The 15,168-nt window shown below is 38.1% G+C and overlaps 1 protein-coding gene and 1 long non-coding RNA gene across 6 annotated transcripts in view; one reads left to right on the top strand and one right to left on the bottom strand.

The window, feature by feature from the left end:
- KIFAP3 (kinesin associated protein 3) overlaps positions 1-15,168 on the top strand; it is a 65,664-nt gene that overhangs the window by 16,055 nt on the left and 34,441 nt on the right. For all 4 annotated transcript variants that reach the window (XM_031595664.2, XM_031595663.2, XM_031595660.2 and 1 more), the window contains exons 11-13: positions 9,022-9,122; positions 13,423-13,531; positions 14,819-14,931. In XM_031595664.2, coding sequence (XP_031451524.2) covers positions 9,022-9,122; positions 13,423-13,531; positions 14,819-14,931 — 323 coding nt within the window. The remainder of the gene's footprint in view (positions 1-9,021; positions 9,123-13,422; positions 13,532-14,818; positions 14,932-15,168) is intronic.
- LOC116230483 (uncharacterized) overlaps positions 4,304-15,168 on the bottom strand; it is a 47,550-nt gene continuing 36,685 nt past the window's right edge. The window contains exons 4-5 of one of the 2 annotated variants that reach the window (XR_016469104.1): positions 5,540-6,441; positions 4,304-5,226 (exon numbers count right to left, since the gene is read on the bottom strand). This is a non-coding gene — a long non-coding RNA (uncharacterized LOC116230483). The other variant, XR_016469103.1, reaches the window with a different exon arrangement.

The following is a 15,168-nucleotide window of genomic DNA, read 5'->3' as shown; positions in this document are numbered from 1 at the left end:
AAGTGAGACAAATAGTTCTTCATTCTCTCTGAGACCAGCAGGCAGCTTGCTCAGCAGAACCAGCTGAGTGCTGCTATGCGTGTGATGGCAGGCTGCATATTCTTCTTGGTGGACTACTGTTCAGAAAAAGCTCCTGGCAATAGAGGATGTGGCAAGCAGTACTGGGGTTTGTGTCCTCCCATGAGTTAGTAATTTCTCTCAAAATGAAAATGATAGAACTGCTAGGGAATGCTGTGGGAGCTCTTACAGTGGGAAATATATTGCTCCGCAAAGGTAAATGGGTAGGGAAGATCTGTTCCTTGAAAGAGCAGCTCTGGCTGCATGCAGGGAGTGAATGGTTTGTGATTTGTGCATTTGTCCTCTTGAGCTGCTGGACAGTTCTTAGGGGTATTGAATGTGTATTGTCTTGAAATTTTTTTTCATTCACTTCCCAGTGCAAGCCATGTTTAAAGAACTCAATATGTTTGGAAGCTAAACTAAAGTATCTCATCATTGTTGCTCAGAATTATGAGCTGCTTTTTAAAATGAAGCTCTCATTGAACGCAAAGATTTGTGAGCTGAAAAACAGAGTTGTGGAATACTGCCAGTTAAAACTTCAGCCCAAATGGGACATAGAGTGCAGAAGGGTTATGGATGTGTCTGTGGAAGTGTTAGGCAGTGCCAGGGTGTTCCACCTCAAAAATGATGAACGTCACAGGTTATTTTTTTTCAGTACCGATTACTGTGACTGAAGGAATTGTTTTTATGGGTTTCAATTTCCATTTAGCCAAGTAGTGTTTGTTATACATTGCAGTGAAGTGCCATGTGATCAGTCCCAAGCACCAAGTAGTATAATTTGCCTGGGCACAGTACATACTGAGCCTATGTACTTCATTAATGTGAGCATCCTGGTCTATGTTCTTAATGTCTTGGTGTTCCAAGTCTTACTGTCAGCATACTGAGAGGTAACAGCCACCTAATTTGTGGAAAAAGTCTGGGAGTTGTGCAGTAGCTTACAAACTCTAAAGTAGGTCAAACTTTTCCTGTATTCAAACTCTTTGTTTAAGCTGGAGGATAGGGATGGTGAGCTACTTTGTCATTCGGTGACTTTTTCTTCACTGAAGAGTCTGCCTTCATTGGATCCACTAACAGAATCTTTGAGTTTTATGTTATAATACCTGTTGTTTTGGTTTTTTTTTTTTACTATTCTTGCTGCAAACTGCTGAAATTTGTTTGATATTTTTCCACTCCTTAGGTTTAATGAGCAATCACAGAATTGCCAAACAGTTGTATTTTCGATGTCTTAACAACCAGGTCTTGATAATGGTATGTAGCCAAGGTGTGTTGTATGTTGACTGCTGTTTAAAAACCCAAGAAGTAGTTTGCTCTCTAATTAATGGAGTGCTGTGGGTTTTTAAATGTTCTATTCCTTTTATGAAAGTTTCTTTTAAGAAGGCTTAAAGTAGATGTGTTCTCTTTATGAGTTTGCTTGGCCTTTTTGTAATGAACTTATTATGGAGCTTCACACATCTGTTGGAAAATGGAGCTTCTTATAGGCTACTGCAGTGTTTTTTCTGATTTTAATAGGCCTCGTTTATCCTATAAAGAAACATACTTTTTTTTACCTGATCAAGTGAGCAAACAATAGGGGTCAGATGTGGCAAAGACCCTAACAGAAAGCACATGTCCAACCATCAGGGTGAGGTAAAGTCATATCGGGATTGCTTGAAGTTATTAATGGCAGTAAAATTTATGCTTCCTCCTGTTTTCCCAATTAAATTGAGAAACCTTTTTTTCCTAAGGTGGCTCTGCAGCACCTGGTTCCAATACTTGTTGTGTGAATATTGCCTGGGGTGTCTCCATTCCTTTATAGTAGAGGCTGGCTGTAGCACATTAAGTAACAGTTCAACTACGGGGACTGGTCTGTTGGAAAGCAGTAATTATTAAAGGATTTCTTTTAATGGTAGCTTTTTTTTATCATTTATGGTGAATATGGCCAACAGTTTAAAATAAATAAAAATCCAACCCTCTTTAGCATACAAATTTTGAATTCATATTGGATACTCAAATAAAACTAGCATGTCTGACTTCAGGAGTGTGTTGGGTACACAGTGTGCCTGAGAACTCAGCACTTACTTACATCCATACTATGGATTTAGATGGATGACTTTAGTATTACTAAGAACAACTGGCTTCTCATGCTGAGGAATATAAAACTGAAAATAGAGAGGCTTCAGTATCGTTAATATTTTGTTTGAAGAAGAAATAATCTTAAGTAATTCTTTTTATTTCTTTTTAACATAAAACTTTCTTGTATCTCTGCCTCATGTTACTGGAAAACTGTTGTAAGTTATCAGTAGGACTGACTGAAATTCATAAAATTATTTTATTTGCTTGCAAACTTTTAAGCACAGCTGTCTAAGACTTATGCATCCTCTAATTTAGTGCTGTTGACTTAAAAACAAAGTATATTTCCATTTTGTAGCCATTACAGGTGGAACATTGCTAATCTGGATACTGAGACTGATTTAGATGAGTGAAAGCTCTTTACTACACTGTGTTGCTCACATATAGGTATGTTATTAGTTTTTTGTTTCTTTGAACTGAAGCAGATGACTTTGGGAATCACACAGGAGAAACCAACTTCATGAATGTTTATTGAAAAAGGAAATGCTTATGGGTGACAGCAGTGAAGGTGCTCAGTGGAGAGGTGGGAACATGTGGCTCAGCTGAGGTTTTTATATTTTTTTTTTTGAAATCCACAAATATAAGGAATTGCAGGGATCCCCTGAGCCTGTGTATCTGCTGTGAAGCTTACAATTCATGACTAAGTGAATTGTTTCAGTTGTTTCTTTGCATATTGCAAGAGCAGTTTAATTCTTATCTCTACGAATTAAACCTAGCCTTTTACACAAGCTGCTTATATCTGAAAGCTTTACAGATTTTCTTAGAAAATCTCCATTAGGTAAGGCAGTCTTACTCTTTGAATCATAAAATCATTTAGATTGAAAAGACCCTTAAGATTATCATGCCTTCAGCATCTAACTTGCACCATCAAGCCTGCCCACCACTTGACCGTATCTCTAAGCACCACTGCCACACACTGCTTAAATACCTCCAGGGGTTGGGGAATCCACTTCCCTAGACAGCACATTCCAATGTTTAAGCAACCCTTTAATGAAAAAGTTTATCCTGATTTTCAGCCTAAGCCTCCCTGGCACAACCTGTGGCCCTTGCCTTGTGTCTTATCACTTGTCACCTGAGAAAAGAGGCTGACACCCTCCTTGTTGCAATCTCCTAGCAGGTGGTTGTAGAGAGTTATGTGGTCTCCCCTCAGCCTCCTTTTCTCCAAACTAAATAACCCCAGTTTTCTCAGCTGCTTCTCCTAATTTTTGCTTTCTGGTCCTTCCACCAGCTTTGTTGCTCTTCTCTGAAGGTGTTCCAGCACCTTGATGTGCTGCTTGTAGTGAGGGCCAAAAACTGAACACGGTACTTGAAGTGCAATCTCACCAGTGTTACGTAAAAGAGGACAATCACTTCCTTGCCCTACTGATCATGCTATTTCTGATGCAAGCCAGGATGATGTTGGCCTTTCTTGGGCACACTGGTGGCTCATATTTTAGAAAAGGAAAGCTAGTCCTTTTCTAATGTGCAGCTTTACAGCCACTGCTGCTCAAGTCTGTACTGCTGTGTGATTGATTGGAGGACATCCAAAGTAACACAAAAAGTGTTCCTTTTTTTCTTGTAGAAAGAGCAAGTCTCAGAAAAGGATATAATATCTAAATTCAGCAGTATTTTGCTTACTCGGTGGCTACTCTGTCTTCTTTTGTAAGTAGCAGTACTGCAGTGAAGAGTTTACTGTATATATTTCAATCTGACTGTCTTGTGTAGTGTTCCAGGCAAAGAAATTGAGTTTGGTGCTCCAGATGTGCAGCTTTGTTTTTGTCTATAGCTGTAAGATTAAGTAACTCTACCTAAATTAGTCATTTATGACTCCTTTGGCTTAGAAATTATTGTTATATTTCTGTCTTTGTTTCCTAGGGAAAAATAAGTATATCCGTATTTCAGATGTGTGCATGTGCTTGCTGCTTTGAGGAAGGAAAACAGAGAAAAATGTGTATTTTAAGTTAGGCTTGTGGTAGGAAGCCAATTTCAAACATAATAGAGGTGATACAAGAAGGGTTATTAGTAGGTAATTAATAACATTATTTACATAGCCTAGTCTTTCTGAGTATGAGCAGATTTGCAAAGTCTTTAAGGTTCTCTTGATAAAATAAACTGATATATTCAATAAGATTTATATTTACATATGTAAATCAAACCAATATGTGTCTAAACCACACGTGGAGTGACTTATTCCAACTGTTTCAGTGCTGCTTGCAAGGAATAATATTAGACAGAGGGAAGTTGTGATACCTTTCTATTATGAAGGCATAATTCCTTCCTTGCTAATTTTAATGCAGATGAATATGCTCCTCTTAAATGTAAATGTGCTTTTCTGGCAGCAGTGTGAGATGGTATGTAGGTGCTATGTTTAGTTTGCTACATTTGTATCTGCTTATATTTCTTACTTGTATAATATTGCAACAGATTTGACTTAAAAGTATCAGAGTTTGAAACTGAAATGAAGATTCACTCTGCTATTTTAATAGAGACTTACCTTCTTTTGAGTTCTGGTTTTGATTTTAGTGCAGTTAATGTTTTGCATGTGAGTTGAATGGGGCATATGTCACATCTAATGTTGCTGCATTGATGAGTCCATTAGAAATGATGGCTACTTGAATTACTGATACTCTTACATTTGAATAATTTAACCCATAATTTATATTCTCATTGTTACATTAGCATTTGAAAGTTGAATGCTGCTGCTGAAACTCAAATTGTTGTTTCAGTTTTACAGCTTCAGGGTTTCTCTTCTGTTATTGTGGAGCTAATGGAGGATCTTTTATTTTAAGCTCACTACAGCATAGGACCAGATCTTGTTATCAAGACATCACTTCTCAGCTTCAGCTACTGGTACCATTCAATCTTTAACCCTAGTAAGAGCTCAACGTAGAATTCGGGCACTGGTCTGTGGATCTGGCACATGGCTTCTTATTAATGTTCAAAGGCTAAAAATCTGAAGCCATTTTGAACTCAGAACCCATCGTGTATTTATTTCCCTCTCTAATTTGCAGAAAACTAGTTGTGAAAACAGCCCGAGGGACCTGAGATTTTTCCATCCCAGCTGCTCCAGCTGAACTACAGCTGCAAAAAAAAAAAAAAAATCTAAGTATTGTTTCTATAAACTGTTGAGTGTATTTTATAACACAATAATTCCCACAAAATCAGTAACTGCAGTTAATGACCGGTTTGTTAAGGCATTAACTGCACTCAGCTGGGAATGACCAATTTCTCTGGAATGGCTGTGTAAGAACTAAGGATAATTCAGTAACGCTTTCAAATAATTATTTGCTTAATTAATGGTAAATTCTTTTGGAAATCCTATCAAAGTACTTGTGACCCTTACATTTAATATCCAATGAGTTCATTATGATTCATGTTTTATTGCCATACATACCAGAAGAATCCATAATGACTAGACCATTATTTTCCAGGGCTGCCCTTGCTGCTTTAGGCCATTTGGCTATTCCACCTTCAGTGCTAAAATGCTTGATGCTCAAAACTGCTTGCATTTGTAGGCCACAACTTTCTGGCACCCCACCAAAACTTTGGTGATTTTTATGAAAGTGTTTGGCAGAGTCTTTTTCTCCTTCTTGCTTTTTCTGATTAGGAGAATAATTGGTGCCTACTGTACCAAGTCATAGGGAATTCTCTCTTAACAATGTCTGCTTTTTCATGTGTGGCCTTTCGTAGCAGTCACAAATAGCAGAAAAGATATTGCTCCCATGTTTTGGAAGGCTGTTCTCTGGGCAGGTCTTTAAAGTCTCTAAACAGTGACTGACTTAAAGCTTTATTTATCATCGTTTAGGTGAATATAAAACAAAACAGGAAACAAAAAAGTGATTTTCGGTACTGGCATATTTAAATAATAATCAGTGTCTGTAAGTTCATGTTTTTGAGAATGAGGTCTCTGTGTAACAGGATGGCACTTGGCTCATTGGTGGATTTGTTTCAGACTGTTACTTCTTAAGGTGATACTTAGTGTTCGTAGCACTGGAGCTATTGAATCTCTTCTATACTGAAGTATAGACATAGTAATTATGCAGTTTCCAATCAACTTTCCAGTAGGCTGTTTGCTTTCTGGCTGAGCAGGGGATTAACAGTTGCATTAAATCACAGTGGCTGTGCTAAAGAACATCCACGTCCTCTTGATTTTCCTGAAGCATTTGATTGTTTGGATCAGGAGTTGCCGCTGTTTTGCAAGAGGACTGATGAAAGTGAGAAGATTCTGCTGCTTCTCCACCAAAGTTCTTTCACAAGTGAGACAGAAGCTTCTTGAAATTGGTCTGAAATTGTGTTCTGAGAGATTAAAAGGGAAATGAAAGTTAAAGAAAACACATACCATTAAATCCTTAAAAGCTGGTTTAGTTGCACCCTGTTTTCTTTTCACTTCAGATTCTGAGGTTTGTTCTCATCCTTAAGTTAGGAAAATCCATGCTTTTTTCCTGCATATTCACAACTGAAAAGTACTTCCTTACTGTGCCTGTGAGTGCCCTCAAACCCTCTATGTTCCATTAGCTGCCTGTAGGACAAGGGCATTCAGGGATGATGGGTCAGTTTACTGTGGAGCAAGAAACAATTTAAATTCAGCTCTTCTTTTTAAAATTATGACTGTCTTTTCCTTTTGTGTGTCATGAAATCTGTCATATGGAACACACTTTGGGAGAATGATTTAAGTGCTGGTGAGTGAGTTTAGATAAAAGTTTTAGGTGTTTTTCACACTTCAGGTGAACGTGTAGGTCTTTTTCATTATTTTTGGAAGTCTAGAAATAGAGACAGTGGTGTCATCAATACCAAAGATGGGTATCAGAAATGACAGTACAATATGCTGGACTTTTGAAATAAAGAGGGAGAAGTATGTGAAGAGTGTCTTCCCCCCTGAAAAAATGGAAGGCTTTGGCTGTTACAGTAGCTGTCTTATTTGAAAGCAAGCTACCAGTGTTACCAAATTAAACTATGGATGCTACCATATGTAAGGCTTTCTCTTAGCACAAATGCAATTTGCAAAAATAAGGTGGGGGAAAAATCCCCATCAAATAGAGAGGTTCAACCCTTCTTGTTGACTGCCTTGCCAGTTCATACCTGCTGCAAGTCTGTCTCAATGTCCCTCTGTTTTCCAAGTTACTGTTTTGGGTAGCCAATTTTCTGACATTTTTACTAGTTTGCCTTTTACTTCACATAGTGTTTCCTGCATTACCCAGCAAAGTGTAATTGTAATCTGAGTCTTAAATTTGCAACTTGATGTTTGAGTTTTAAATGGAGGCATGGAAAGAAGTGTTAAGAGCAGTGTAAACAGCTATTTTTCCCTATGAAAACAGCTTTTTCCTAAAGAAATTTCTGGGCATAGTTTACTCTTTACATTTCTATATTTGCTTATGAGAAGACTTCAGCTGTATGTGTAGTCTGGGGTTTCTTTTTCCATGCAATTGTTGGGTTTACAGTGTCACTACAGATGAACAGGTAGGCAAAATGACAAGTCACCAGAGAAGTACAAGCGAGTAAACACTTTGTTCTGTTTGCTTTAAGCAGTATTTGTAAGCTTTAGTATCATCTGCACTTTTCTTTTAATAATAGTCTCAACATCTTTCGAAGTTGGTCCTTAAGTCTTCTTTAGCTGTGAAGTGCATAGAAGGCTGAAATGCAAGTCAGTATTGGTGATTTTTGTTTTTCAAAGCAGGTAAAATGCTAGGAGGGGCTGAAAAGTCAGCTGTGTTTTCAGATTTGGCATGGGAAAGAACACTGTGGTATAACAACTACCAGAAGGGTTTTGTGGTGGTTTATTTCTTGCTAATTCAATTTTGTAAGACATCACAAATGCGCATTCTCAGGATAAAGTCATCACATCTTTGGTACTTAAAGGAAATTGCAGTCTCCAGTGATGTATGGAGAAGAAAAATGATTAACTGGGTTGGTTGCTGATTGAGATCTCGATGCTTTGCCAAAGCATTAGAGAGATATTTCAACTTAGCTTAAGCTAAAGTGGGAGGTAAGGTATTTCTGATCAGCTGCATCAGAACTGTGAAATAATTCTGAGTTGAAACTTGATTGCAGACTGGCCTAAACTTTCAGTTGAGTGTGTTATCCCATAGATAGCCAGTGTCCTGCCAAAGTGGGGCTAGAGGAGAGCTCAAGAGAGTGCTCAGTCCAACTTTCAGCAGTCAGGATCAAACCATCAGCCTTGTTCTTAAGAAGCGTTCTTAGGTTTGTCTAAGCTGTTTTGATAGAATCTTTCTGTTAAATAGTTCACAACCTACTTGTGTTGGTTGCTATAGTTTTTCTTTAAACCTTTGTTTGGGAAGTACAGATGTGCAAATATGCTGTTTTCTCTCAAAGGTTTGGAACGTAAAGCATACCCACAGTTTAAGATTGTAAGACAGTCAGTGTGTGATTTGTCTGAAAGGCACTGGATTCCTTCTACAGCACTTTCTAGAGTAATAGTTCTTGTTTCTCTGACACTGCATTCCTTGGTATTTTGCTTTGAAACAACCTTGTCGTTTCAACAGGAATATCCACAGCTACATCAGTGTTGTACTTGGTATTTAACTTCCTGGCTGGAATCTGATGAAGGCTTTCTCTGGGTGGCCCATCGTTATCAAGTGTTCCACTTTCTAAGGCGCAGATTTTCTGAAAGGAACTGAGGAACTCCTTTGAGGTGTTGGGGAGAGGGGTAGTAGTTGGCAGTGCCTTTATTCCTTCGTCCCACAAATATATTGTTCATTCTGACACATCAGTTAGGATTCTTTCATTAATGTTGCATTCCTATTTTAAATGTTCCTTCCCTTGACTGGGATCATTGTGCTTTTCATTTTTTTCCACTTTATATGTTAGTGATACCTAAAACACAAACCTTATTCATTTGGATTTTTTTTTTCCTTTTAGCAAATGAAAACTACAAGCAAGTAGCTATGTGTATTCTATATCACATAAGCATGGATGATCGTTTCAAGTCGATGTTTGCGTATACGGACTGTATCCCACAGGTATGTACATTCGTATATGATGAGGTGGCAAGATGCATCTGTCCACGGGCAAATCTTTTCCTCACTGATAGCAGAGCTCACACTGACACCCACAGGTGAGAGTGGGAACAGGCAGGATGCTGCTGAGTCAGTAGTGAGCATCCTATCCGTTGGGCAGTCTGACTATTCATGCTGTGTTTCGATGGTCCTCAGAGAACGAATGGGTGACACATTATTTGTCAGTGCTGCTGACCACAGAGCTACACTGATTAATTAGTAAACAATACATGTGACCTGATGAATTTCTAGGAAAGATTGGAGATGCTTGAAAGAAATGAGAAATTGTACACAGTAAATCCACAGGGAACCCCATAGAAAGTATTTCCTTTTTTAGAAGGCATTCTTTTCTGATCCCATTGGGTATCAAAATTTCAGTGTCTTCAGTATTACAGGATATGAACTGGAAAACTGCCAAGCAATGTTACGTCGCCACATGACAACTCCTTTCCAACTGCAAACATGTACAACAAGCTATCTGTCAGATTAGAGTTTTTTTCATAACTTTTTCTCTTTAGCAATATTCCCTCACCCACGCGCAGGCATAATTTCATGTTTTTGGGAGGGATTTTTCTGTGTGTTTCTTTTGGTCTTGGGTTGTGGTGTTTCGTTTGCTGGTTGTTTTTAAATACTGAATCCTCTCTTACCAGCCTCTTTCCCAGTCCTGGTGAGGTTTGGAGTTGAGAAAGCTTGTGTTACATAAATGTAGAAAGCTCTCTAGTAGCCTTTGCAGAATTACACCACAATATCTTTTTTCCTGTCAAACATGCTTTTAACATCAAATGCATCTAGAATAGGAAGTTGCCATGGCAAATTTTCAGGATGTTTCTGGTCATCATTTCATGACAAGAATTGTGGTATTTTTCCAAATAGAGGATGATTTTGGAGAAAAGGGTAAGTGGTGGGAATAGCTAGTGTACGTTGCCAAATCCTCTTGCAAACATCCTGATTTCTTTTTCTGCCCCTTTGCTCTGACATCTGCATGATACAAAGGACCCATTTTTATTTTTTTCTGAATGATCACCTGCCAAATGAATTCACGTGCTGTGTTTCAATGTTTGCTTATTTCATGCTTGCAGGAAATCTTGGCTTGCATCTTAGATTCCCAGTTTCGAATGTAAAGAGCTCTGGAAACTTCAGTGATATCATATGCTTTAGTGAACCTCATTGTCCTGATTGGCAGTGGCTGCTCAAAGTAGTGCTTGCAGGGCGTTATTCAGAGCCGAGTGGAACAGGGAACAAGCTCACAGACTTAATTAGACTTTGGATAAAGCTACAAAATTTGAAAGATTTCTGTTGCTATTGATTCCTTAGTGCTTGATGTAATTATGCACAGATCACATCTGCAGACTGTTCAGAAAGGACCAGCTGGACAGTCACACTTTTTTACTGGTGAAAGTTGAAAATTAGGACAAATATTAACAAAAACAAGCAGTAGAAACAAGGGGAGATTAGTATGGCATCAAGAGAAGAAAACAATCTTTTCAAAAGCTCTCGTCATCTGATTCTATGCTGGAAAACTGAATTCTCTTTTCAGTAACAGCATATGCCTTTCTGTGGGCAAATACTCAATACCAAATGTTTAGCTGTTGTGGAAAGCAATTGGGAAATCCATCCCTTGTTGTCATTCTGTACGTGTGAGGTGCCTAACAGGCTTGCATGTGCTGTCCCAGGTAAACATCCATGCGGATTGTAGGAGTTAGTGGGTGCTATTCTAGTAACAGTTAAAAGCAAGTATTAACAGTTCATTCTTGTTTAGACCTCAGCAATGCGTGTTTTGTTTAAATAGGTGCAAATGCCATCCAGATGCTTATAAAAGCATTTATTGGTAATAACCTGGCCAATCAAAGGGCATGGTTAGGCAGTGATGTCATGGTGATATTTAATATTGTACCGCAGAGCGGTGCGCAAGGTTCTCTGCAGCAACCCACATGTTTTCCACCACGGTTGTCCTGTTTGGCCCCTCTTTGATCTGTAAGCTTCTTTTCAGCTTAATGCTGGTAAACGTCCTCTCTTGACAGCACCCTTTGCTCCTGTCCGCCATTATCTGCTGAAGTTCAGAAACCAGAGCATCACTTCAAACAGCAGAGTTAGGGAGTAGCCGGTCAGAAAAGATTCCTGAGGCATGCAGTTCTGGCATAATCATTCAAAGATGTTTGAGCTGGGCTCGGGGAGGGGGTTGGACAGAGGTGTATGTGAGCAGAGAGCTGTGGGGGTTGGCCTCTGGTCACTGGTAAATAAGTGAAGGCAGGTGCCAGAGAGTCTAGACACAGTGATTTCAGTCCTGGTCTGTGGTATCTGATACTCAATATGGGACTTGTCTGATTGAACACTACTGCCTCTTCATTGCACATGCTGCAGTCTTTTTACTGCCTTCCTGTTAAATCAGTAAAAGATGACAATGGACATAGTAAAAGCAGAACAAATTTAATTTTAATATTTCCTATTTGGCAGCAATTATTCTTCCTTTTGAAGTGGCACAAGAAGCAATCAAATTAAATGAAGACATAATGGGAAACATGGAGCTCGTACTAAACTATTATTTTAAAATTTGAACGACTTTAATTGAAACTGGATATATTTTTCCTTTTTATGGAGAAGTAGCTCAGTAATTAACAGTATAATTCCTTCTTGTTAAACATCTGATTTCCACAGATTTTGTATTGTATACGTAATGAGAATGTTTCCCTTCAAATTACTTGAAGGGTTTTAAAAAATCTCTTTTTAAAGGTTTGGTAACAGAATAGTCGCAGGGGGTGATTTTGGAATACTCGTGTTCCACTTGTTAAGTGGCAACTTTCTTCTCCAGTTAATTCATTCTTGTGTGACTGTCAGGCTTACAAATTTAATAAAGTAGAGGCTTTATAAGTTCTTAAAAGAACCTGGGGAAATCTGAGTCAACTTCTTTTAAGAGACGGAGGAAGAAATCAGTGATGGCTTTTAAATCAGTACATGAAAGTCCCAGGAAAAAGGGATTTGTAGTTGTTGAAACATAAATATATATGGCTTTATTTGGGGTCTGTTTGGGATGACAGCATGCTATCTGGTAAGAGGTAAACCTATGATATTAAAGTATTTCAAAGTAAAATTCCTGCAATCCTGTTGTTCCCAATTTTATAGTTTTCCCCTCTACATGAGTTGTTTACTCACTTTTTTTAGTGTTTAATGTATTACAAACTGTCTTGCCACCAGGGGGCAAGCACACAAATATGTAATGTTTACTTGCAGCCTTTTCCTTTCCATGCCTATTTGAGATAAGTTGAGCTCAATATATTGTATTTTCTGTCCCACTTATCTTTAGCTTCAGTTGTTTCTACTTGCAGTAATCTCAGTGTTGTCATCACACTGCTGTGCATTGCAAACTTGCCATGTCTTATAACAGAGCAGGCTGTAGTAGCAAATAGGGTGATGTCCTGCAGCCCCATGTTGGGGAAGCAGTGCAACTTGTCTGCTGCAACTGGAAACAAAGAAGTGAGACAGATGTATTTGAGTCACGCTCACGTATTCAGTGTGCCATTTCAAAGAAAACATTCTTATGGAACAAAATCAGATGAGATAGCTTGAGATGTAATGGACTATACAGGCACCAGATGGGTGTATAACAGTAATGTAAAGGTTATGTGCCTGAGGAATCTGGGAATTTCAGTCTGAACGGGGTTGTAGGCGATTATCTATTTTTATCAACTCAGGTTGTTGCCTCCTATTATCAAAAAATTACACCATGATTGTTAATGAGAAGTTTTTGGTAGACAGCAGTGTTCTGCTATAGCAGTGAAAGCTGCAGAGGTAAAGTGCGTTGCTGCAGACAGAATGCAGCTAATTTGCCTACAGGCAGAGTAATCTGAAAGCAAAATAGCAGTAGATCATTCTGCAATTAATTGATCGGTTTACGGAATCATGATTTTATTAAACATCCAGGTGGTATTTTCTGGGGAATTAACTTGTATTTTGTATTATATCTACCTGAATGTTAAAATAAATAAAAATTATTCACTCACAAGTTTAAATATCAGAAAACCAAAGAATTCGGTGGTAGCAATAAAATAACTTGAATTGGTTACAGGGTGATGAGTGACTGCCATCTTTGGCACTCTGTAAGAACTGTTATCCCCAGATCACAGAAGCAGACATCCCGTGCCTTTGGCTTCTGTAACTTTACCGTGCCTATGGAAACGTTGAGTTCTTAAAAATATGACAGTTGACATAACAGTGCTCTTTGCTTTGGAAAAATTAATGACTTAAATGTGTTTGTGTTTCTTGGCAGCTGATGAAAATGCTCTTTGAGTGTCCTGATGAGAGAGTTGACCTGGAGCTTATTTCTTTCTGTATTAACCTTGCTGCTAACAAAAGAAATGTGCAACTTATCTGTGAAGGTGAACATACTGAGATTTTACTGTTTTGGGGGGGATGAAAAGATTCTGATAATATAAACAACTCGAATACTTATTTCTGTATATGTGTTTATATATGTGTGTATTTAAAACAAATATATGCACCTGCTTATGGTGAGATTGCAAATATATGACTATGTCCTCCTCGGTGTTGGTTTTGATGGCACTGAGTAGCCACTTGTGCCCACATCTCTCATGCAATTCTATAAAATAAGTATTACTTTAGGAAATTATGGTTGTATGAAAAGATCAAGGTTTTGTTCAGCCTGATACCTACAATCCACCTTCAGCTAACTGGGGTTTCACCTACATGTACACAGTTAGTAGCACAGTGATGTTCAATTGCATCTTTCTGTTCTTTTTTTTTTTCTAGTTGTGTATCTCTGGCATTCTAGTATATTGTTCAGTGGTACGGATGTCTGCATTTTGTTTAGTGGCTCTCTAAATTGCTCCTTAAGTTCCATTATTTGCATTTTAGCAGCTTAGAGTAGTAGCTCTCTACCCAGCTTAGAGTGGCACACTGCTATTTATATATATTTATTTATAGAGTGGCAAACTGCTATTTAGTAGCTCTAATTTTTCATTTGTGCTCAGAATTTTCACTATGAACTACTGTAATATGTTTTTAGATGTTAAAAGGGAAAAATGCAATCAATTGATTTTATGGACAGCACTTTAAAGTTTTCTGTGTAGCTCTGTAAAAGAAGGGTAAGGGAGATCCAATTTTATATCAAAGATGTAAAAACAGAATTTGAGCCAATAACAGTTTCAGGCAAAGTGATCTTTTGGAAATGTGATTGTGATAGTGCAGCTTGCTCTGTGCTATCAGATCTGTGTGTCTGTATGTATATTCCCATGTTACATGTCTGGTAGATAGTCTCCTAAAACAGTAATGACATATTTTAGGGTGAAGAGAATGATTCCTGAGCTGGTACCAACAGTTGTGCTGCATCTCCACACATAATAGGATAATTATTTGGATCTAGAACCTCTCTTGATCTGAATAAGTGACTGAGCACACCTGAAGTACTTATTTTTCTGACAGAAAGTCAGATGTCTCACCACTACAAACTGTTTGTTGTTTTAGAGAAGCTATGGAACTTGTGCAGAGCAGGTTCTATCTTTTCATCTTGGGAAAAGAAATAGTTCCTGTCCAGATTCTTCACTTTTTTCCTTTTGAATTTTAAAGCTATTTTGCTTTTCTTTTCCTTTTGGCCAGTATATTTCTGACTTGAATTTGAAGGGCTTCCTAAGTGATTTTCTTTTCAGGAAATGGTTTGAAAATGCTCATGAAGAGAGCGTTGAAATTTAAGGACCCATTGTTAATGAAGATGATCAGGAATATTTCACAACACGATGGGCCTACTAAAAACCTGTTTATTGTAAGTACTGTCTGTTGCCTGTGATCTCTGATTCTTCCTGCTGGAAAAGCCTGACTGCTGTAGTTTTCCTTTACAGGTGTCATGGGTTGGTGAGTATTTATATTTTATTTTAGGAGGATTTCTCACTATAGAGAAAACAAACAGATCTTAAGCTGTTCCAAAATGAACAAGCAGAACAAAAACAATTGCTAGTGTGCATAACAATTAAGTTATCCTGTATCTCTGCTTTTATAGCTA

This window comes from Phasianus colchicus, chromosome 9, assembly GCF_987193195.1.
Source record: "Phasianus colchicus chromosome 9, bPhaCol1.hap1.1, whole genome shotgun sequence".
Lineage (NCBI taxonomy): Eukaryota > Metazoa > Chordata > Aves > Galliformes > Phasianidae > Phasianus > Phasianus colchicus.
This window is presented reverse-complemented; position numbering and strand designations above follow the sequence as displayed.